This window comes from Paecilomyces variotii (genome assembly GCF_004022145.1).
Source record: "Paecilomyces variotii strain CBS 101075 chromosome Unknown C8Q69scaffold_12, whole genome shotgun sequence".
Lineage (NCBI taxonomy): Eukaryota > Fungi > Ascomycota > Eurotiomycetes > Eurotiales > Thermoascaceae > Paecilomyces > Paecilomyces variotii.
The window spans coordinates 72,761-94,601 of NW_021167151.1; the positions used below are offsets into that span (position 1 = coordinate 72,761).

At 47.6% G+C, this 21,841-nt stretch overlaps 8 protein-coding genes across 8 annotated transcripts; 5 read left to right on the top strand and 3 right to left on the bottom strand.

Moving 5' to 3' along the window:
• Positions 1 to 550: 550 nt before the first annotated feature.
• Positions 551 to 2,435, bottom strand: C8Q69DRAFT_477615 (cytochrome B5). Its single transcript, XM_028631330.1, has 2 exons — positions 2,016 to 2,435; positions 551 to 1,957 (listed from the first exon to the last, which is right to left on the bottom strand). The coding sequence occupies exons 1-2, from the start codon at positions 2,098 to 2,100 to the stop codon at positions 657 to 659; spliced, it is 1,386 nt and encodes a 461-aa protein (XP_028482212.1). The 5' UTR covers positions 2,101 to 2,435; the 3' UTR covers positions 551 to 656.
• A 314-nt stretch (positions 2,436 to 2,749) lies between these two features.
• C8Q69DRAFT_437003 (putative cytochrome P450 monooxygenase) lies at positions 2,750 to 4,710 on the top strand (the record flags this gene model as incomplete). Its single annotated transcript, XM_028628570.1, has 3 exons — positions 2,750 to 3,014; positions 3,110 to 3,946; positions 4,001 to 4,710. The coding sequence occupies exons 1-3, from the start codon at positions 2,867 to 2,869 to the stop codon at positions 4,708 to 4,710; spliced, it is 1,695 nt and encodes a 564-aa protein (XP_028482213.1). The 5' UTR covers positions 2,750 to 2,866.
• A 2,187-nt stretch (positions 4,711 to 6,897) lies between these two features.
• C8Q69DRAFT_477622 (glycosyl transferase family group 2-domain-containing protein) lies at positions 6,898 to 9,083 on the top strand. The gene is made up of 3 exons (XM_028631331.1): positions 6,898 to 7,592; positions 7,648 to 7,882; positions 7,953 to 9,083. Exons 1-3 carry the CDS (start codon positions 7,053 to 7,055, stop codon positions 8,948 to 8,950), a joined length of 1,773 nt encoding a protein of 590 aa, XP_028482214.1. The 5' UTR covers positions 6,898 to 7,052; the 3' UTR covers positions 8,951 to 9,083.
• A 417-nt stretch (positions 9,084 to 9,500) lies between these two features.
• C8Q69DRAFT_407131 (fungal-specific transcription factor domain-containing protein) lies at positions 9,501 to 11,298 on the top strand (the record flags this gene model as incomplete). Its single annotated transcript, XM_028628144.1, has 4 exons — positions 9,501 to 9,981; positions 10,044 to 10,330; positions 10,385 to 10,506; positions 10,575 to 11,298. 4 exons carry the CDS (start codon positions 9,501 to 9,503, stop codon positions 11,296 to 11,298), a joined length of 1,614 nt encoding a protein of 537 aa, XP_028482215.1.
• A 2,035-nt stretch (positions 11,299 to 13,333) lies between these two features.
• On the bottom strand, positions 13,334 to 14,649 carry C8Q69DRAFT_477626 (hypothetical protein). Its single transcript, XM_028631332.1, has 2 exons — positions 14,168 to 14,649; positions 13,334 to 14,081 (listed from the first exon to the last, which is right to left on the bottom strand). Exons 1-2 carry the CDS (start codon positions 14,598 to 14,600, stop codon positions 13,396 to 13,398), a joined length of 1,119 nt encoding a protein of 372 aa, XP_028482216.1. The 5' UTR covers positions 14,601 to 14,649; the 3' UTR covers positions 13,334 to 13,395.
• Positions 14,650 to 15,083: 434 nt separating this feature from the next.
• On the bottom strand, positions 15,084 to 16,680 carry C8Q69DRAFT_437013 (xenobiotic compound monooxygenase, DszA family; the record flags this gene model as incomplete). The annotated part of the gene is made up of 1 exon (XM_028628571.1): positions 15,084 to 16,680. One exon carries the CDS (start codon positions 16,678 to 16,680, stop codon positions 15,199 to 15,201), a length of 1,482 nt encoding a protein of 493 aa, XP_028482217.1. The 3' UTR covers positions 15,084 to 15,198.
• A 768-nt stretch (positions 16,681 to 17,448) lies between these two features.
• Positions 17,449 to 19,793, top strand: C8Q69DRAFT_407214 (Sodium:solute symporter family-domain-containing protein; the record flags this gene model as incomplete). The annotated part of the gene is made up of 4 exons (XM_028628148.1): positions 17,449 to 17,736; positions 17,804 to 18,065; positions 18,141 to 18,418; positions 18,489 to 19,793. 4 exons carry the CDS (start codon positions 17,449 to 17,451, stop codon positions 19,791 to 19,793), a joined length of 2,133 nt encoding a protein of 710 aa, XP_028482218.1.
• A 702-nt stretch (positions 19,794 to 20,495) lies between these two features.
• Positions 20,496 to 21,841, top strand: C8Q69DRAFT_477630 (S-adenosyl-L-methionine-dependent methyltransferase). The gene is made up of 2 exons (XM_028631333.1): positions 20,496 to 20,951; positions 21,008 to 21,841. The coding sequence occupies exons 1-2, from the start codon at positions 20,566 to 20,568 to the stop codon at positions 21,597 to 21,599; spliced, it is 978 nt and encodes a 325-aa protein (XP_028482219.1). The 5' UTR covers positions 20,496 to 20,565; the 3' UTR covers positions 21,600 to 21,841.

The window sequence follows — 21,841 nt, forward strand, 5'->3', positions numbered from 1 at the left end:
CCGGAAGCTCGGCCATTAACCTATGGATATTTATGCTCGGATCTGGCTCTCCGTGGCAAATGAATAACTGGCTGTTGTGGCCTGTAAACCGATCATAGAGCGAAAACGTGGACAGAACATCGGGTACCTGAACCACGGCAAACCGGGCCCACTATCAGATCGGTTCGGCAGTCAATGATACTCGGCCCGGTTTCTAGGTCTGCCATTGAGTTCCAATTGGCTTCAATTCTGGCCGAGGTTACTTTGAAACAGGCTTCATATCGCTCACCGAAGACCAACCGGTTCCCCCAGCGAACGTAATTTACTAGCAACACGAAAACAAAAAAAAAAAGAGAGAGAGAGAGAGAGAGAGACAAGTATGTCAAGTAGTCTGCGGATAGTTATGTAGATTGTAAGTTGTGCATGGTAATCTCTGACGATCTTTCGCATAACGTGCTAGAGGACTTCTTAGCTATGTGCTGACAATGTCCAACTTCTTCTCCTTTTTCTATTTGGGATAGAATCTAGTCCTTGGCAGAGGCCGCTCAAGAAATGAGGACATGGAGAAGTAACCAGTAGTAGTTGAGTCTATTCTAATTCTATCAAAGTCCAAAGTTGAAAAAAAGGTGACAACAACCGAAGCACTCAACAAGTTCCAAAACACATTGCATGCAACTCTAGAAGCAGAAAATTTGATCGCTCATTTTTGACACACTCCCTGGGGCTTGGAAACCCATGTTTATCAATGCTTTCTTCGAAGCATTTACCATCCCCGGAGGTCCGCACAGCATGATTTTGGTATCCATAGATGGTTTGGGTAATTTAGCCGCCATCACATCAGCCGTAACAAATCCTTTTCCATAGGCCCATTTCTGAGGGGGGTTGTCCAACATGTACCAAATCTTGAAGTTCCTCGGGTAGTGGCGAGCGAAGAATTCCAACTCTTTCCTTAGGAGGATATCCTCTTCAGACCGGTTGGCATAGATCAGACTTACTTGTGTTAGGTCGGTCTCATCCTCACAGATCGCCCGAATAAGTTGATACATTGGTGTAATTCCAGTACCTCCGGCGATCATTCCTATTTGTTTGCAGAGGCCAGAATGATACTTCATCGCACCCTTCGGGCCTCGAAATAGGACCTTGTCGCCAACCTCCAGATTTGCGAGATAATGGCCCGTGAGAACGCCATCTGGGTAGCACTTGATGACTAGCTCAAGCTTGCCTAAGTCGGTATTGTTCGACGTCGGGGTGTAAGAACGAGAGACAGCTGCCCCATTGATAGTAGCTTTGATGGCAACGTGCTGGCCGATAGGAATGCCAATTACGTCCGTTGGGTTGGGTAGTTGGAAGACAAAGCGGAAAACATTCGGCGATAGCTTGTCCTTCTTAATTAGAGGAAGACTTTTGTATTCCTTGGGTTCGAGGAAACCTCTCGCAAGATTGGGGTTGAGCTTAGCGATCTTGCGACTTTTAACATGTGGAGGGTATCTTTCGAAACCAGCCTCGATATGAAGGACCTTCGACAGCTGGACTCCTATCATTCCTCCGGCAGCTGCACATAAAGCTGTAGCGCTGATGAAGCCGTTCGAGAACCCTCCGCGTGGAAGTTGGATCTCTGGCAGATCCTTAAGCCACACCTTGGGAAGTCGGGCGAGTTTGTCGGGAAGGTCGATGTAGCTTCGGGAGAAAAACAGCAGTGATGCCAAACCACCAAGAGAGGTGATAATGGCAATATTTCCCAACATGGAGGATTTGGTTGTTGGGAGAGGTGCGCTTTGTGGAATCACACGGACAGCTTTCGGGCGAACAACCTCCTGGGAATCCTTTAAGGTGCCAATCAAGTATTGTTCGAGGATCTCACTGGCATCCTCTGAGTGTCCGACGTCTTCGAAGGCTCCCGTTGCGTCCGTTCCGCCGACGTCGATGAGGAGGTCTTGTCCTCCAGGATGGTCTTGGATGTACTTCGTAATGTCATAGACTGGAGTGACTGAGATTAGGGAAATGAAACGGAAGTGCCCTTTGCTCACTAGACTCACCTTTGCCATGAATGGCGACCCAAAGGTCACTTTTTGTGTTGTGACCTTCAATGTCTTTAAGAGAAAACTCCCGTGTCGATGCCATTTTGAGATGTAGTTGTACCCCTTCGTATAGCTGACAGAAAAATCGATTGGTACAGAGTACTGTATACGCAAGAGAAACGATAAGAGCTCAAGCAATTTTATGTTGTCACCTTGGGGAAATATACTAACATATCAAGTCAGGGAAGCGAGTAGAGACGGCGTGGGGTGGTGACAAGGATATCGTTTTATGTTTCCGTCAGTAGGTATGCATATACCTCGCAATTTCCCGCCACACACATGTTCTCCTTTTCTGCTCTTATCTCTTGCCCCTACGAAAGCATCTAGATCTGCTCACTAAACCACAAAAATAGCTCACTTCGTTTCCACCGTTATATGTCACCTCGGCAAGCAAAGCGTCACTAAATTAAGGAGGCTGTGATATGTCGCAGCCCCTGCAGCAAGCCGAAGAAGCCGAGGAAGCCGAGGAATTGGATGTCGATTATCCAATCGGGATATGTATATGCAGCGCACTGTGGCCAACCAAATCCTCGGCATCTCTTTTTAACCGATGGATACCCCGTCGATCATCCGGCATCCCGATCATAGTCGTATCCGATTGGGTTTGACACTTATTTCAAGGTACAACATCGCGGCAAAGCAATATCTAAGCTGAGAGAGTTGTGGGGCATGTCATATACATATTCCCTGGTCATTAAAAGGCGCTATCACTATATAACTCCATAGCTACGCCGGAGAGTGTGGCCAGACATGACCTAGTCAGTCACATCAATTGAACTGTGTTTTCGCAATTAACAAAGTCTAAGATCATGCCTGGTCTTCAATTCCCTACAAAGCAATTCTACCTCCTTGGTGAGGAAATCTCATCTGCAAAGGAACTGGACCTAGACCCTTCGTTGAATATCGATGGACTCCAACACTTAATCGCGGCTCACTTCGCTATTGTTGAACCGACAGGTCAGTAATTTTGTGTTTTTCTTCATTCTTTCTTCAGCAATATACCCATGACTGGTTCCTTTCTGACAACATGATACTGACGCATGACTGGTCAGGAATTGGTTTTCAGACAAAAGATTCCACCCTCGCGGATATCGCCGATATTATCGCCTCTGACGGCCCAGTCGCAATAACAATCGATGGGCATGCGGTTAGAGAACCCCCGGGCCCGAAGGGTCTACCGTTCGTGGGAAACTTCTTGCAAGTGTACCCGGACCACCTGGGTAACCATCAGCGTCTGTTCGAACAATACGGACCGGTCATCAAGACGAATAACATGGGCCGTGTTACTTATCAGACAAATGACCCGACAATCTCCGCGATCGCTTTATCGGAGAGCGACTTCTTTACCAAGGGCATCAATGAAGCGCATCCTCTCTTCGGCCTGAAGACGCCAGAGGCTGGAATCTTCCTCGGTGATACCGATACGCCGGAGTGGAGAGTTGCCCATAAATTTATACCACCCGCTCTCGGGCCTAAGGCTGTCCGTCATTATGCGCCCACTATGCAGAAGACGGTTGAAGATTCTTTCAAGGTCTTTGACGCGCTTGACGAACAGGGTGAAGCTTGGAACGTCTACCAGTACATGTTGAAGCTCGGCTCGCAGGCTGTCGGCAAGCTTACGCTGGGCATAGATTTCAACCACTTTACGCACCCAGATGCGCCACTTCATGAAATGGTCCATCTGATTGCTGAGCTATTATCTCTGAATAAAAAGGTCACCTCAAAGGGTGACTGGTATGCCGCTTTGCCTTTTGGTGACCCGAAACGACTTAGGGCTACCAAGCGGCGCATTGAGGAAATGGTGGATGATTCAATTCGAAAAGCTGCGAGTGGCGGAGTAGAAGACCTTCCCTTACAAGAGGCTGCATTGCTAGCTGCAAACATGGTCGGTAAGTGATTCTGAATCAGAGTATATCCTTTCCAAAAAGCTTATGACTATGGAGACTACGCGATACGTGCCACGGACAACAAAGGCGAAAAGCTTCCCAAGGAGAGCTTAGTCTGGGCCCTTACAGTTGCGACTGGTGCGGGTTTTACAACAACTAGCTCTCTCCTCTCATGGCTTATCTACGGTCTTACTACCTATCCTGGGATGCAGGAACGCCTTCTCCAGGAACTCATCGACAACGATATTGATGAGAACACTGAGATCACCGCTGATGTTACCGACCGTTTAAGCTTCTTAGACAAATACATCAAAGAGACACAGCGTCGTCACAACCCCTCCTACCAGCCAGGACGAACTGCAAAAGTCGATCTTGTTCTTCCAGGAGGCTACAAATTGGCCAAAGACTCGATTTTGATTCCAGCGCTACATCACATCCATAACAACCCCCAACACTGGGACAACCCCGGCCGCTTCGATCCGGACCGATGGGACACTCCTGCAGTCAAGAACAGACACAAGGCTGCTTATATACCATTTGCAACGGGACAACGTATGTGCATAGGATTCAACTTTGCACTGCAGGAGATCAAGGTCTTCCTTCCGAAGCTCGTATACCGGTACAAGTTTACTCGAGAAGGGGATGGCATTATTGAGTATGATCCCATGTTCCAGCTCATCAGACCGAACAATCTCTATGTACGTGCAGAGAGAAGAGTCAAGTGGCCGCCGAAGAGTAACGCTGCGGTTGGAAAGACTCTTTCCTGAGCGCAGGATGTTCGCATCCCATTCGTATACATTTTCAACTTGGCCGTTATCTCGGGTGATGCGTGTTGATTATTTCAGATTTAGAGAATAGAATCTACGGGTTTTGATACATTTGCGTTGGTATTTACAATTAAGTAGGGATTATGTTAGCAACTGTAACTCTCAATTGAAAAAAACTAAGATGTCTTGTTATATGTAACCATTGCAATGAAACTCTTTCGAAATAGTCCCAGGAGTAACGTAGCTTATACGGTAGGTTTTCGCTCAGTTGTTTTATCTTTCGAACACATGTTCAGGTATGGGCTTGCTAATACCCATCTTCGCTAAGTCGAAAGGAAGAACATTGGGCCGCTCATGCTCATCTTCAAAGCTATCTCGTTCCAGGCCTGTCTCATACGATACAGTATTAGATAAAGCGCAAAACGGATTTTCACCGTTCTCGTAGAGGAATGCGTGTACTTCTTTTTCAATCCATATCCCGAACCCTGTCCAAGGACATTGCGGTGTTAATCCGATTATCAGCCTTGGTCGGGAGTTAATGTCTCGCTCGTGCCAGCCAAACGTTTCCCTAAACGGGCGGTATCGAGTTGTAGGCTATGTATGTACTATGGCCGAGCTCCAAGCGAGTTATCTGCGAGGCCAACTCCGCTGCTATAATATAGAAGCTGGCTCGTCAAAACCTGTAATTGGCGATTATACTTGGTAGAAGAGTAAGCTACATCTATACCGTTTGTCACAGAGATATGGGTTATCTAAAATATGGTTCTTGTTTATCTGCCTCTCATGGTCTTTCTATCTAGTATAAGTGAAGGTTTCTATGGGGTCCTAGGTATTTTACTATATAGTTACCTAATATCTATATACGCAGAATGTCGGCGAATAAGTATCGATAGAAGTTAGAAATACTAGCGAGTCATTATAGAAGAATAGCTTAGCCAGGCAATCTGACATGGTCTCAGCCGCAACAGAATTTAATGGAGTAAACAACAATACGTCCTTTCCCAGACGTTCCCGGCACCCCATATATTCAACTGCTTGATTCAAAGCGACAAAAAATGGCACTGGTGACACATACTGTACTATAAATTGGTTGAGAGGAGACCAAGAGGATTGTAGTATCCCAACACCGAAAAAGCTCAAAAAAAATCCATCGTGGTACAGGTGTATTCAGACGGTTGGGTGAGCGTGCATGTACTGCAGCAGCCCTAAGCCGTAAGGACTCCGAATCTGGTAGATAGTATTCTTTCTTAGTCTTGGTCGTACAGCCCAAATAGGACAGACAGGTTGACATTCCCTCGAGCAGTTATTGGTCAATACGAGCAGTTCTGGTGCTATAAATACTTGGCGAGTGTTTCAAAGCTTGGCTTGTAGCTAAGCTTTTGCTCGCTAACCGCTAGGGAACTAGTTCTGTTGGTATAGAGCCTGATTGCCAAATCATACGTCGCCTTCCGACCACGCTTGGAATCCACCGACGGGGAGCTTTCATTCTTTTTCGACTTCTATCATTGCGCGAATAGGCCACTGTAAGCCACCACCTACTTATTGGAGAAAATTGACATCTATATGCGGTATTATCCTCCAGTCACAAACCACTATCGGCCCCAGCCCATGTCTCCTACCAAACTTCTCCAAGTTACCTTTTGCTGGCACTCGCCTGTCATTAACAACAAGATTACAGAAGGCCGTACGGTACGGCTTCCATTCCCTGTAAGGAGAAGGTGTCGACGATATCCACACTAGCCGAAATAACCCATACATCTCTCTCCTTTGACGCAAAGCATCAGCCTGCAATATTCCACTATGGTATGAGCTCCATGAGAGGTTTCTCTGGCAATAGCGTCGTGGACAGATAGATAGCGAACCGGGAATTATATCAGCGCCACAACTTGTCACGCACTCTATGTATACAGCGTCTTATTCGCCCTTGAGGCATGACGGGTCAGGTGGGAGGTATCGTACTCTCACGAGGAACCGCCTCGACGATCATGAGGATGGTTCCGTGTCCTAGCCCAGGCTGTCTCCCCCTGAAGCTTGAAAGCGCTATGGCTTTGTTGACCCAGTATATGCGAGCCTGCATTGTCATGATTCGGTTAGGTCCATAAAAACATGGACGGGTGTGTACGGGACAGGTCGACCTACACTACGAGTGGGGATATCTCCATGGCTCAACTAAGTTACTGGATTAGCCCCTGCACGGTTCTTACCCTTTGGCAGAGGGGAAGATTTTAATTTCCCGTCTATACGATGTACCATTCTTATTACTTAAAGGCGGGACCAAGTACAGTACACCCAGAAGAAACTGAGTGGAAGGCAACTTTCGACAGCAGACTCCGGTTGCTAAAATGTTGCTATGGTTGACTCGATGCCTCCCGGGCTTTAGCTTGCTGGCGTTGGCATGCCTGCTGCTCTCTGCCTTTTCGGACACCCTGAAATCGCCGTCATGGAAAGGCAGAATTCCCCGACCCGGCGATGGGTCAAAAGGTGAAACGGAAAAGCCGTTGAATATGGCCCAGGAGGTGTTTGTGATATACACCATCTTCATCCACGTCAATATGTTTGTTTTCACACTACGCCTTGCTTTCTCCCTATTCTCGATGACCAAGAAAACCCGTGGAACCGTGCTCAAGCACCAACCAGACGCGTCAATGATGGCACTCTCCGAAGACGGTACGAAGTCTGAGGGAAGAAGGTCGGTCACGTCCGGTCTTCAGAAGCAATCCGATCTGCCTGCCAGGGAACCTACCGACGAGATCAATGACAGCAACCACAGCCGAGACCTGATACATGCGATCATTCTCCCCAACTACTGTGAGGATCTTGATACGTTACGAACAACTTTGACTGTCCTGGCGAGCCATCCGACAGCAAAATGGCAATATGATGTTAGCTGACATTCTGCGCCACTATGCCGTTCCAAACGAGACTGATAATTTCCAGGTATATTTGGCGATGGAGCAAAAGGAAAGTAGCGCGGCCGCCAAGGCAGCACGACTGCTCTCTGAATTCGAGAAGTCCTTTCTTCATATCGGGGCGACGTTCCATCCATCCGGCTTGGTGGGGGAAATTGCAGGCAAAAGTTCGAATGTGGCCTTTGCGGCGCGACATATCCTCGAAGCGCACCGTACAGCATTGCGCGCAGAACCCTGTAATGTGCTTGTCACCGTGATGGACGGTAAGTGCATACATAGATGCCATTCAGATGCGCAGATCGAGTCCGTCTCTAACACATTTGGCGTCCGCAGCTGATAGTCACTTGTCCCAATATTATTTTGCCGAGATCCAGCGACTGAACTCTCACCATCTTGGCGAGGCTGACCGTTCGTTTTATTGCTGTCCGATCATCTTCGACCGCAATTCGCACGATACGCCCGTGCTGGTGCGATGCGCCGATCTTCTCTGGGGGTTCGCAGGCCTGTCGACCATGTATCCGGGCACGTGGCTGGCGCTTCCGACGTCTGTTTATTCTCTGCCGCTCGCGCTGGTGGAAAGAGTTGGCGGGTGGGATAGCGACCCAACGGCGATCGGCGAAGACCTGCACATGTTGCTCAAGTGTTATTTTGGCACGCAGGGAGACATCGTTACGCGCGTGGTTCCCGTGCCGGCGAGTCAGTGCAATGTGTCGAGCGACAAGGGCCGCGGCTGGCGGCGCCAAGTAGAGACGCTCTTTGCTCGCTATCGACAAGGTCTGCGACACATGTGGGGAGCACTCGATACAGGATTCGCAGCACGGCAGATGGCGATCAATCTTCGTCTTGGTCGCCGGCGTCTGTTTCCACGGCTGCGCGATATCACCATCGTCCATCTGCTGTGGGAGGCACACTTTTTGCCCTGCCACCTCACCGTCTTGCTGGTTTTCTCCGTCCTCTATGAACTCTGCGTTCCAACCACCCAGGTGCACCCTGCCATTGCATGGGCATTTTGGTTTACCGGTCTGCTGCGGACTCTCTCTTTTATCGGCATGAACGTCAACCTTTCCATGTACGGACGCTGGCATGCGATGTGCCTCGACATGCGGATGCAGGATATGCGTGCGGCCAACCTGACCGGAACTGGTTGCTCGCGGCGAACATGGTATCAACCGCAATATCTTCTCGAAAGGATCTGCTTTCCAGTGGCAGGAACCGTGTTCGGAGCACTACCCACTCTGCATGCCGTGTTTGCTCATTTTTGGACGGATCGCCTCGTGTATCGAGTGAGTCAGAAGCCAGTCTTCAGCGTCGAGAGCAGCGCGATTGTCTAGGGTAGGGTTTCTGGTGAGTTAATCGTATTTACTGACCAGTGGCGAGGGATATATCAATGATTTTCGTTCTGTGTTGACGAGTTGGTATACATTATTACGTATTTTAATGATGATAATGGACCGAGTTATGCTACATGTATATAGTTGACTGTACTGTCAGTCTACTTATATTTCTATTTATCTATATTTGATCAATATATATACATTATTTATCGATAAGAGATATAAAAAGAACAACAACTACAATGCCTACCTGATTGGGATAACGCTTAACCTAATATAGAATAGCGCCCTCGTGGTCCGGGAGATCCCTTTCGGCAGGCGGAAGACACCAGCAGAATGTGTCACCTTCGCCGCGGTATCTCCGGATTGTAATAATGTCTTCCCGCCAGGATATCTAAGGCGAATTTTTCGAATGTTCGGGGCTTAAAGAGAGGAGTCTTGAGTGAGCGGGCCAAGACCGAGGTAACATCATCACAGATAGCTCTGCGGCCGCATGGCACTAAAGACTGCGATATCACCATCGGGAGTCAAGATCCCTGTCGACCGGATGGCTGACAATACTTCCGAGGCTCGTCAGTTCACCTTCGTCCTCCACGAGGGTCAACAGGGTCTCCGTAGCCATGCTATGCGAGAATACTGGAAGAAGAGGCACCAACAGAAAAGGGAAGAAGAGAGGGCTAAACCACAGCCCCTTCGTCACCTACTACCAGGCAAGGAATCAGGCGCAGAGACAGCATCGAGCACCACGAGCGGTCCATCGCCCTTACCATCATCGAATAACGGCTCCCCCACCGCGCTGTCAGTTGTCTCTCAAGAGAGACAACCTTCCACCGAAGCTCAGTACGCCCCGTCAAACCGGTCGGTGACTCATGAGCCAGTTGGGTCACCAGATCATAAGCCGCCTTTGCCTGGTATCCCAGCTCAAGCTCTCACCGGATTAAATTATGCTCTTGCCTATACCCGGCTGGATCCGTTCGATACATTCCCCGTAAAGCTGGGCGCCAAACACCACAAGCTTCTTCACCACTGTATGCACGTCGCAAACAGAGAATTGGGGACTGGGATGAGGCTTTGCTAACTTACCATCTAGGGCTCACTACCCACGCTACTATGATGTTTGAGGAGCTCCCGATGCCTTCATTCAATCCGATGCGCGACGTCTGGTTTCCACTGGATCTCTCGAATGAAGCCTCGTTCAACGCCATCATGGCACATGCGGCGGCTCACCTAGACCAGATGCATGGTCTCAGAGCCTCGACTGACGCATTGCTATTCAAAGCCGAGGCTGTCCGGATTGTATCGACATGGCTGAACGATCCGGCCCGTGCCCTAAGCGATGAGGTCTTTGCTGCCGTTCTCCGTCTATTAACTTTCGAGGTTGGTGCCCATTAACCATCATATGCGATCCAGATAGGCTGATATTCTTGGAAGAGGTATTGGGGAACCGAGTCAGAGTGGCGAATTCATCGTGATGGACTCCAGCGCATGATCGAGGCCCGTGGTGGAATTGAAGCCCTCCAGAGTAATTGGCGTCTCGAACTAGTCACATTCTTGTGAGTAATGTCCCTGTGCGATAGATTGTTCAGCAGGCGACATGAGTGCTGATGAAGTCGCGTCCTAGAGTTTCCCTCATGTCGAAGCCCTCCTGGTTTGACTCCTCCAACCGCATTTGGGAGATATGCGAACAGCCATTTACACCCGATTTACATCCTATAATGGGAGATATGGAGAATCTGCATCGTGTACGCTGCCTATGGCTCATTTCCTTTATACAGGATATGCGCACCTTGATGGGCGGTTCGTCACGGCTTTACTTGAGTGGGCTGTCTTTCTATACAGCTGTACGAGATGCTGCATTACTCCTGTGGGCCGACTCTAAACATCACACATACACGGCCATGCATCGACCCGAGTGTACCCCTGCGGAATTTCGCCGACTGGCATGTTTATTTTTCATTAGTGTGTTGTTGCAAGGGTCTATGTCGACCCATGAATACGCCGTTTCTCCTTCCTCGCCCCAGGCCCCTATGAACTCGCCGGTTCTCGACGACCTATTACTTCTCGATACTTACCTGGACTGCTCGCGCCCATTGTGGCAGGGGTCTGTGGAAAAACTTCACACGGCTCTATTCCGCGACTTTACGGGTCTCCCTGATGGCCCACAGAAGATGAAATATGTCTTGAACATGACTGATGTGCTCCGGTGCATGAGTGTTGAAGCGCGTCGCGGGGTCGAAAAATGCTTGTTAAATATGCTATGCCGCACCAAAGGAAGCGAACTTCGGTTCTCCCCTGATGATGACTGGACACCGGATTCTTTGTTATCATCCTTCCATGGAATCTGAACATTCTCGTTCACTGCATGGTTCGATTCATACACACGAAAAAAAGTTAACGGTCCTACTGAAGCGTTCTTTCACCCTCTTGATTCAACGTTGGTGATCAATGACTGCGAACCGTCTCCATCCAATCGATTATCTCGCCCTACGGACTGTGTTCTACGTCTTTGAGACTCAGGGTGATCTTCCAAAACTTGAAGTCCTCTCAAGGCCAGTATATTTCTTTCCTTCGAGTAGGGCGGGATATGCTACCTTGAACTTGGCTTCTCTATAATCGATGAGAAGTGCGCTATCACTCGCAGAATAGCAACGTGGACAGTCTGCTTAACATCCTCACCAACGGCATACCAGGAACTCCGTATCAAGCAGTGAGGATTGTCAGGCATGGGACTGCGTCGGTGATGCGCAGGCCCCTTGGCCCGTACTACAGCGTCTAACGATTAACAATATCCTATCAAATGCCATCGCCGATCTACGAGCAACAATGTGGTAGGTCGATGGAGATGCCATACAACCATTGCGGCAGACTGTTCATTTCCGCTTCTATTCAGGGGCTATACTTCCAGAAACTGGTCAGAGATTACCCTAGGACTGGGGTATTTATATTTTGGAGCATGTACCGCGACATTGTCTATGGGCTATTTTGTCTCATTATTCAGGAAGATTGGTACGAGAGTGGTTAATCTCCTGCACAAGCAAGTACTTCAGAGGTGGTTAAGGTTTGTATTTGGTTGTCTACATGGATCCATGCGATTCAGCTTGCTTTTGCCATACGGGGAGGTACACGACGAGGTCTAGAATAACAGTTGGCCCGTCCTGATTCAGTTTCCATGTTTATATATTATGAAGCGATACGCGATGTCTGGGCCACTGGTAACAAGAGAAGTCACCCTTATAACAGGCTTTTCCATCGAAACTGACCTGTTTATCTCTTTCAGAGCAGCGCTGTCGCATTTCATTCACCGGCTGTATAACTAAGATAGAGTTCAAGATTACATGTAATATAGCAATTAGATATTGCAAAGGGTACAAAGTTTCAAGCAAGGCAATTCAAGCTGGTTTCGATCAGACTATGCTTCCGTGCCATTTAATATATATTCGACACAACAAATGAAGTGATCATTAGGGCCCTGGGGCCACTAACTAATGATGTAATAATTTCCCACATAACTAAAGCCTAGACTTCCGTATTGGGAAGAAGTAATTTACCAATCGCGGAAACTGATAACCAGCTGCGCTTACCAGGAACTTAGAACGCGTCATGATCGAGAAGGATTAATAGTCCCCTATAAATAAAGAGTATAGATGCGTCCTATATGCTAAATGTAAATGGTCTTATATTGATTTTAGCTATTGGGGAAGTCTGTAAGGTAGTTCTTGCATAGATGATCTGATTAGATACTATAAATAGAGTAGCTGTCCCCGTCGTTTATGCGGTCTTTTAAGTTGCGTCTTATTTACACCTCACAATTCTATGTACATAGTAGCATTTTCTAACCTTGCACGAGAGTTGTCGCATGAATATAATACATTTATGTTTTTACACTATTAATACACATAAAAGGATCCCTAGGAGTCACGCTATCAGAAAACGGTATCAGGCGATTAGCTGACGGAAGAGAGAATTTTCAAATTATGATATGCGCCTTAAAGACAATGGCGAACAATCCTTCGAGTCATATTTCCAGTAGAAGTCTCTAAGTCTCTATTGGCTGATATCAGACAGCGTATCATTATACTCTCCTTTCTCCCGCACGCCAGTCTTACTCGGCCTGACGATGGATCAACTAGTTACAATCACTTGTCTGCTCCAGTAGCGAGCATTCTATTCTCTGGCCGGATCGGTGCAAATCAAGAGTGTTCTCGGTGGACAGACTAACCAGCAGCAAGCAATTTAAAAAAAAAAAAAAAAAAAAAAAAAAAAAAAGGTTTATGCATTCTGCTTTGGCATAAACTGTTTGCTTTTTCGCTGCTAAAAATTTGACATAAGGTTTATTAAGCTAAGAAGAGAAATAAATAAGGTGTCTTACACATAAAATCGTCCCATAGACTAAATAGATTCTGATTTATATAAGTTCTAACAGACTACTGCAGCAGTGCAGTTTACCGCTGCTTTCGCTCATTATCACGATTTGAAGTCTCCAATGGCCCCCATACCATATCACGCACATAGAACGAGTGTACGAGCGCCCACAAAGCAAACCCAATGGTGCAAAAGATAGCATCCCAACTTACGCTACTGACAGCTGGGTGCTCAAAAATAGTCGCCAGGGATCTCTCCCATGGGTTTCCTGAGCTTTCGCCGGACCTCTCCAACGCGCAGCTATCTCGTGCACGTCGCAATGGGGGTGGGGAATTGTCCGCCAGAGCAGAAAATGTCGACAAGGAAAGAAGCAAAGATGATACCGCAGAGAGGACCCAAAAGACGGAAATGTACCATCTTGTCGCTGCCTCGACGCTATAATGGAGACTGCGTAGCGACTTCGGCGCCTTCTCAGGGTTCACAATTGCCGGGATAAAGAGCACGACGTGCGGTACAAGCAGGACGAACAAGAAGTATGGCGTGGATAGGGTAGACGGGACGAGGGCGGTTATGAACAGCGAAATTGCAAGAGGCAAGAGTTCGATAACGACAGAATAGGCCCATATGTGTGGGGAAGGCCTCTTATCGACTGGAACCGGGCGATAGAGCAGCACCGCGAGGTAAAACAGGTTCTGGGCGAATGAAATGGCGACGATTTGCCCAAGTAGCATGTATGCCCAGATATGGGGGATCTGGTTGCGGCGGCCTAGAAGTGGAAAGTTTGCGATAAGCAGACAGAAACTAGCGTTATCATTTACAATATAAAAGTATGCATATCAGATTGGAGTTTACCGGAAATGCCCAAGAAAAGACTCCATCCAGTTGTCCATAAGAAGATCTGCTCGCTCCACCAGAACCGCCATGGCGACTCCACGACTGCTCCCCAAGCTTCCCGGAAGAGCTTTGTGTCCTTTAGCCAGAGCTCAAGATCCCGCGCCGTCAGTGGTGTGCTTTCCACAAATCCCGTCCGACATGCCCAGTCCCGATAGGAATATGCGAAGAAGGAGAACATATGGTACCATGTGGCACCGAGGCTGAGAATTGCAAGGGTCGCAAATAATGGTATGTAGCGATGCTCTGCTCGCTTTTGCCCATGCTGCCTCAGGTATCGCAGTCGGCTGTAGAGCGAATGAACAATGTATCCTGTGAGGCTTGCACATACGAGCAAGTAACCAACCAAAATTGGAAGGGATCTGTAGAAAGGACCGTCCGAAGTCGTGGACATAATGGCGGATACTATCTGTGGTGAAGCTCACAAAGCAAAGTATGCGAAGTCTTTGATGTTGCTGTCTCTCTCAGATTTCTTCTCCGGATCCACCGAAGCTGCCGCACCAATTAACTAGTGCCTCCGCTAAGAAACTGTCCGATTGGTATCAAGATTATCAACTGTATACATTCTATCAATAGCTACTTACCTTCAGTTTATAAATTTGTGTGGCCAAAATTTCTGTTATTGAATGGAGGACTAACTTAGCAAGAGAGCCACCGAAATACTCCCTTTGAGACTTCCCAAGCATAAATCTTTGTCATGGAAGTAGATACAGCGACTATAATTCTGGTACTATTGATAGTTTTGTCTTCAATACCAGTGAACAATAGCGATACTAGGTGTATAGGCTAGGTAATTAATAATACATGCACCGCGCTCCTGCAGATGATATCTCCAGCTCTTTGAAGGAGCCTCTGCGTATTGCATTAGGTTATGTTACAATCGCCTACATGCGTATTGTTCTAGGAGCTGTTCGGGCCTCTACAGATAACTTGCCATACTATTGTTTGTAATTGAGGTGGTCACCTGAAAACTTGAGATTTGCATGGCATCCTTATTTCTGTATGTCCTCCTTGCGCAGGTAGCTAGGTATCTTCTCGCCAGCACGCCATTTATATTGGCTTCCAGGATGGTCTTCCGGTAGTCTCCTAGATCCAATAAAGACTTCTCTTGCTGTCGCACCCTCCTTGGCTACTTTGCTCCGGAAACGTCCCCGCTTCCGCAGCTCTGGCAGTAGGTATTCAATAATGTCTTCAAAGGTGCCTGGATTGGTGATATGGGCTAGGTTGAACCCATCGACTCCCGAAACCTCTACCCAACGCTCAAGCTCATCTGCAACAGTCGACGGACTACCAATGACCTTTGCTTGGAGCCCACCAACGCTGATATATTCGGCAATTCGTTTCTTAGTCCATGGGAGGTTATCAGTACCGGGGACTGTAGCAGACCATCGCCGCACAATGGACTGAACGCGTGGAGAATCACTCAACCTGAAGTCCTCATCATCGGCGTAGCCCGATAGGTCAACTCCTGTCCATCCGCCAAAAAGCGCCAGGGCACCCTCCTGATTGGCATATCCTAGGTATTCTTCCCGCTTGGCTTTGGCTTCTTCATCGGTAGCGGCCACAATCACATTGATTCCAAGAATCACTTTAATGTGATTCGGATCCCGCCCTTCCTTCTTTGCGACATTGCGAATATTATCCACGGTCACCCGAGCAACCTCCGGAGTTTGGCCACCGATAAAGATTGCTTCTCCATGTTTTCCTCCAAACCCATTACCAGCCTCTGAAACACCGGCCTGGAACAAGAAGGGAGTGCGCTGTGGAGAGGGCTCACAGAAATGTGGCCCTGGAACCTGGAAATACTTCCCTTGATGATGAATCTGTAGCACGGCATCACTGGCGATGTACGTTCCACGTTCTCGATCTGCTAAGACGGCATCGTCGCGGAAGCTCCCCTCCCAGAGTTTGTAGAGCACCTCCATATACTCATGCGCAATCGCATATCGCTCGTCATGCGGAATTTGCTCATTCAGTCCGTGATTTCGCGCAGCACTGTCGAGATAGGATGTGACAATATTCCAGGCGACGCGTCCCTCACTGAGATGGTCCACCGTGGAAAGCCTTCGAGCCAAGGCGTATGGCTTCTCGTAAGTCAGGCTTGCAGTGACCCCGAAAATCAGATTTTTTGTTGCCGCTGCCATTGCAGGCACCAGATACAATGGGTCGTTAACGGGGAATTGTGCTCCTGCTGCTAAGGCGGGCACGACATTTGCAGGACCCTTATAAACATCATATGGACCCAAAGTATCCGCGATGAACATGGCATGAAAACCGGCATTGTCGAGTAATCGTGCTAAGTCGGTCCAAAAAGAGAGTTTCTTGTACTGATCGGTTTTGTTTCTCGGATGGCGCCATAATCCCGGGGCCAAGTGCCCAGGAGTGTTCATCTCAAAGGCATTCAGAATGAATTCTTTCTTTTCACCAGGGCTGCCCGCATCCGTCGCTGGCGCACTACGACTGCTATCGGCCATGCTGTTTACAACGCTGGGGTCGACCTTTTGAAGGCTAGGTGAATAGCAGATGGTGGCAATCTGGGAAAGAATCGGGATGTCAACGTTGATAAGTAAGCACCAGTCGAGTTTCGATTTCCTTGTTAGAAAAGACCAATTAACTATTTATGCCTGTCCCGTGGTATATTTAACATATTCGGACCCCTGCCAGGATGACCACTACTGAACGTGCGCAACTTTATGTTCCTTTCAGAGAGCTTTCTTGTTGGCCGCTCACCATCGTCATACTAGGCTTATTGCACGCCATTCTACCCCACTATCAACCATTCAGTTAACTTCAGGGTACCGTGTCTCGATTATTATTTCCATTATCTTGGCAAGAGGTTTTAGTTCCTCAGACGGACTGGAAATAAAATCAGAACGTGTTCACGGCTATTTGTTAGTGATGCTGTCTTATCTAGACTGTAGATGGCCATGGGTTCTAGCCCAGCACGCCATTCTGTATAACGCCATCACTGACAGCTACGACGTGACGGTTTAAGTGGCTCGGTACAGCTTCTCTGTCGGAAACGTTCCGACAGTGATTGACAAGTTAGTTTCGAGATTAAAAAACAACTCTGTCTCTGAGGGGAAAAAAGTTCATATGTCATAAACATAAATTCGCTGACTTTCCCATACTCGATGCAACGCTATCGATGACCAATTCACCACACTTTTATTGAGACTGAGGCTGATATATCGGAAGTATTTCTCTCTTTACTTAACTTTCCAGACCGAGCAGAAACTACCATGTCTGCACAATTAGGTGCAGAGGGTCTACAATTGATCCCTCAAGGGACAGCCTATGGCTTGCTTATAGGTCTAGGTGTACTATTCTGTGCTGTCATTTTGGTTGCTATCAAGATCCAAAAAGCTTATCTATCCGAGGATTCTGGTACCTCGGAGATGTTTATGGTTGCGAATCGATGGGTTGGGACAGGGTTAACAGCATCAGCGGTGTTCTCGTCATGGATGTGGATCAATGAGACCGTTTTAGCTGCAGCGATGTGCTATAGATACGGATTAGCAGTCCCTTTAGTCAGTATCCCATCCATTCGTTTGGTATTTCGCCTCACTTCATGACAAAGTGCTAATTATTCACAAGTGGTGGGGATCAGGCCTCTGCTTCCAAATCGCCTTGATGGCGGCACTGGGAGTCATGGCTAAAATAAAGGTCCCATATGCCCGCACATCACTCGAAATTATACGTATGCGATACGGCAAAATTGGGCATATTATATTCATCATACTAAATCTCACAAACAACGTTTTCGGATGTGCTTCAATGATTCTGACGGGCTCCCAACTTATCTACGGGGTGTCGGGCATGAACTTTGTAGCAGCAACTATCCTTATTCCTCTCGGAGGTAAGTCTTGCTAGAAATTCTTCCAATTTTCCGAAGAAGGAACGTAACTAAAACTATGGTGTCTGTCTTCCTTAGTGGTTCTTTACACGGCAGTAGGGGGCCTCAAGGCAACTTTTCTCACCGACTTCCTTCATACCGCCGTTGCTTTGATCCTAATCATATACTTCACGCTTTCTGTCCTAACTCATCCTGCAATTGGAGGACTGGGCGGTCTATATGACAAAGTGGTCGCTACTGCTAGCCAAAACTATATTCCAGGGAACTACGAAGGTTCTCTACTCACGATGAAATCTAAGAATGCAATCATATGGGGCCTGATCCTGAAATTTGGAAATCTGGCTCTTGTTGTCATGGTAGGTGCTCCATGCCCCCCTGGAAATTCATTGGATTTAGTTGCGGCCGATAACTGACCGTCATCAACAGGATACTGCATTCTGGCAGAAGTCCTTCGCCACTGAAGTCAAGGCTACAGTTCCAGGATACAACATCGCCGCGATAGCCGTCTTCGGTATTCCATGGGGTTTGGGGACTGTTATCGGTCTAGCTGCCAGAGCCCTGCATAATACGCCCATCTTTCCCACGTACCCAGGTCCTATCACTGAGGCGGAGGTCAACTCCGGCATGGTTATGCCTTACCTCGTTAAAGCCCTCATTGGTGATAAAGGACTAGTGGCTTTCTTTGTTTTGTTATTTATGGCTCTAACAAGTACAGTGTCGTCCTCAATGATTGCCGTGAGTAGCATTCTGTCATTTGATGTCTACAAGACCTACATCAACCCGAAGACATCAGATAAGAGACTCGTCGGCGTGAGTCATATTACAGTCGTCCTCCATGCGATTTTCATCACCGGCATCTCGATAGCCATGAACTATGGTGGCGCTAACATGACCTGGATCGGCTACTTGAGGCCCATCATCTCGTGTCCTGGCATTATTCCTTTAGGTCTCACATTATTCTGGTCGGGCCAGACAAGGCTCGCAGCAATACTGTCACCTGTCCTCGGCTTCTTCACTGGCCTTGCTATTTGGTTGGCTACGGCGAAATCGATATATGGTGCCGTTAATATGACCACCACCCAGCAAGGTGTTCCTGCGCTTTACGGAGCCATTGGGTCGTTTTTCTCCCCCGCTCTATACTCGGTCATCATATCCCTCTATAAACCGTACAAATTCGATTGGCAGGAGTTCCTTCGAATTGAAATTGTCGAGGACGCGCAACTACACGCAACTCCCTCATCAGCCGCTAACTATACAAAGAGGGATGGCATCGTGGAAGAGAAAGCTGTTGATGATTCTATTCGCCGCATAGCCGGGGATGCCCGTCTAGAAGCTGTCGAGCCAAATGACCCTGAGCACGGTCATGGAACTTATGAAAAGACTTTAGTTTCTGCAACCTCCTCTTCGGCAAAGCTTAGTCTGGATGACGTTCGCCATCCATTCGATGACAGAACATTGAAAGAACTATACCGATGGTTGCGTATCTCCTGGATCATATTTGTTCTAATTGTCCTGGTCACGTTCATTCTCTGGCCGATGCCGCTTTACCGGAATTATATCTTCACCAAATCATTCTTCTCGGGTTGGACAACTGTGGCCATAATATGGCAATTTGGTGCCTTTTTCGCAGTTGTTATATTTCCTCTCTATGATGGACGACACGCAATCGCGAAAGGTGCAAGAGGTGTCTGGAATTCATCCAAGAAATATCTTCGCAAAGATGAGGAGTAGGAATACAGTACCCAAGACGATATACCTATCCTATCACGAATTTTATATAGACGAGTATAGATAGATAGAAACAAACATTTATGTGAGAGTCCTTACCGCAGATATAAGTTGGCGTTACCAAGTACAATTATATCAATTTTCGAGCGAATGCACGGGACATAGCGGAGGTTCCACGGTTTAAATGAGGCCAACAGTCTTTTAACGTTCGTCAGAATAATAGTCAAGTGCCTCGGCTCATCATGAAAATAGAAGGTAGCTTGTCATATCACCGTTTCGTGCCCACCATGTTTAGGAGCTGACAGCCTGGCGCGCCGCAATAAGGCTCCGTGCGAGAAATAGTGAACCGATTGGTCACTCCGCGAATTGTACGTGCAAGTCAAAGTCCATCATTGGATGTTCTTTTCTTACCAAGCATGTCAGCAGAGTTAATACAACCCAACATCGCGACAACAGACCATTCAGCAAAGGAATGTGTCAGATTCAGGCAGACCAAAGAGGAGAATTATCCTTTGTGGTCGAGTTCTCCTCTTTGGTCGACGCCAATAGAACGGGCCGATATGGCGCATCTCAATCTACTGTAGTGTAATCACACATGGCTTCCAATATGATTCGACCTGTCACAATGAGGCGGGCCACGCCGAATTGGTGCCACCAGTCTACTGCGGGAAATGTTTTAAATTCTGATTTCGAACACGTTAAGTAGTTCTCTTACCTAACAAACTGCTGGTATCTATTCGTGCTCACAAACAAATCACCACAACGAGCCATAAACATGACATCACAAGCCGCAATAATTGAAGTTGATGATGGACGTGAGAATGATTCTGCAATCGGTGATAGCGACATTTCGTCGTGCACTACATCCATCGCATCAAGCGTCTTAAACTATGTCTACGAGAATGGTCGCCGCTACCATAGCTTTCGAGAAGGACAATACCTATTTCCCAATGACGAGACTGAACAAGACCGGCTGGACATGCTTCACCATATCTTTCGACTCATGTTGGGGGGTGAACTTTACAAGGCTCCGCTACCTACATCCCCGCGACGGATTTTGGACTATGGGACAGGTACAGGAATCTACGCGATAGATCTTGCCGATACATTCCCTAGTGCGGAAGTCATAGGAATAGATCTCAGTCCAATCCAACCACAGTTGTATGTATACCCAGCATCATTATACATGACAAACGCTGAGGATATTGCTTTTGCAGCGTCCCTCCGAATTGCAAATTTATCGTCGACGATGTCGAAGCAGACTGGACGTATTCCGAGAAATTCGACTACATTCACCAGCGAAACATGGTAGGCAGCATCTCAGATTGGGATGAGCTCTTTCAGCAGGCATACAAGTGGACAAATCCAGGTGGATATATTGAACTGCAGGAGTTCCGAGTCTGGTTTCATTCGCAGAATGATAGCCTCCCGGAAGCTTCTAGTATCAACCGTTGGCAGCGCATCTTGCTGGATGGAACCAAGTCTTTGGGAATGCCCATCAACATCATTGAAGAATTAGGAGATAAATTAAAGGCGGCTGGGTATACAGACCTCCATGAACATGTGTTGAGAATCCCCATAGGAGCTTGGCCCAAGAACAAGTCCCTCAAGGAAATAGGCACTTTCATGCAAGCCCATGCAATAGAGTCTGTGGAACCGCTGACGCTGGCTCTATTTACTCGACATCTGGGGTGGACGGAAATGGAGTCTCGTATTTTCATCAAGAAGGTTTGTGATGAATTCAAAGATACAAAGAAGCAGTTTTATGTACATGCTCATTTTATCTATGCACAAAAGCCGACTGCTTGAGGACTCGAAGATGTTTCCTTTGTGCTGTGATTCTCCCGGTGAATATTTCTCAAATCTGCCCGCTATTCTCAACATTTATTGCCATTTTCAGCGTTTTGGGCGTTCTGAGCGCTAAAAAATATCTAATACCACTCCCAAGTTATCCACAGAAAGCGTGAGTGAGAGCGTGGAGGTAGATTGGTGACGAATTCAGAGTTATTGTAGCGAACTAAGTAGTCTGGCTTGTTCCCATAATATCGGGG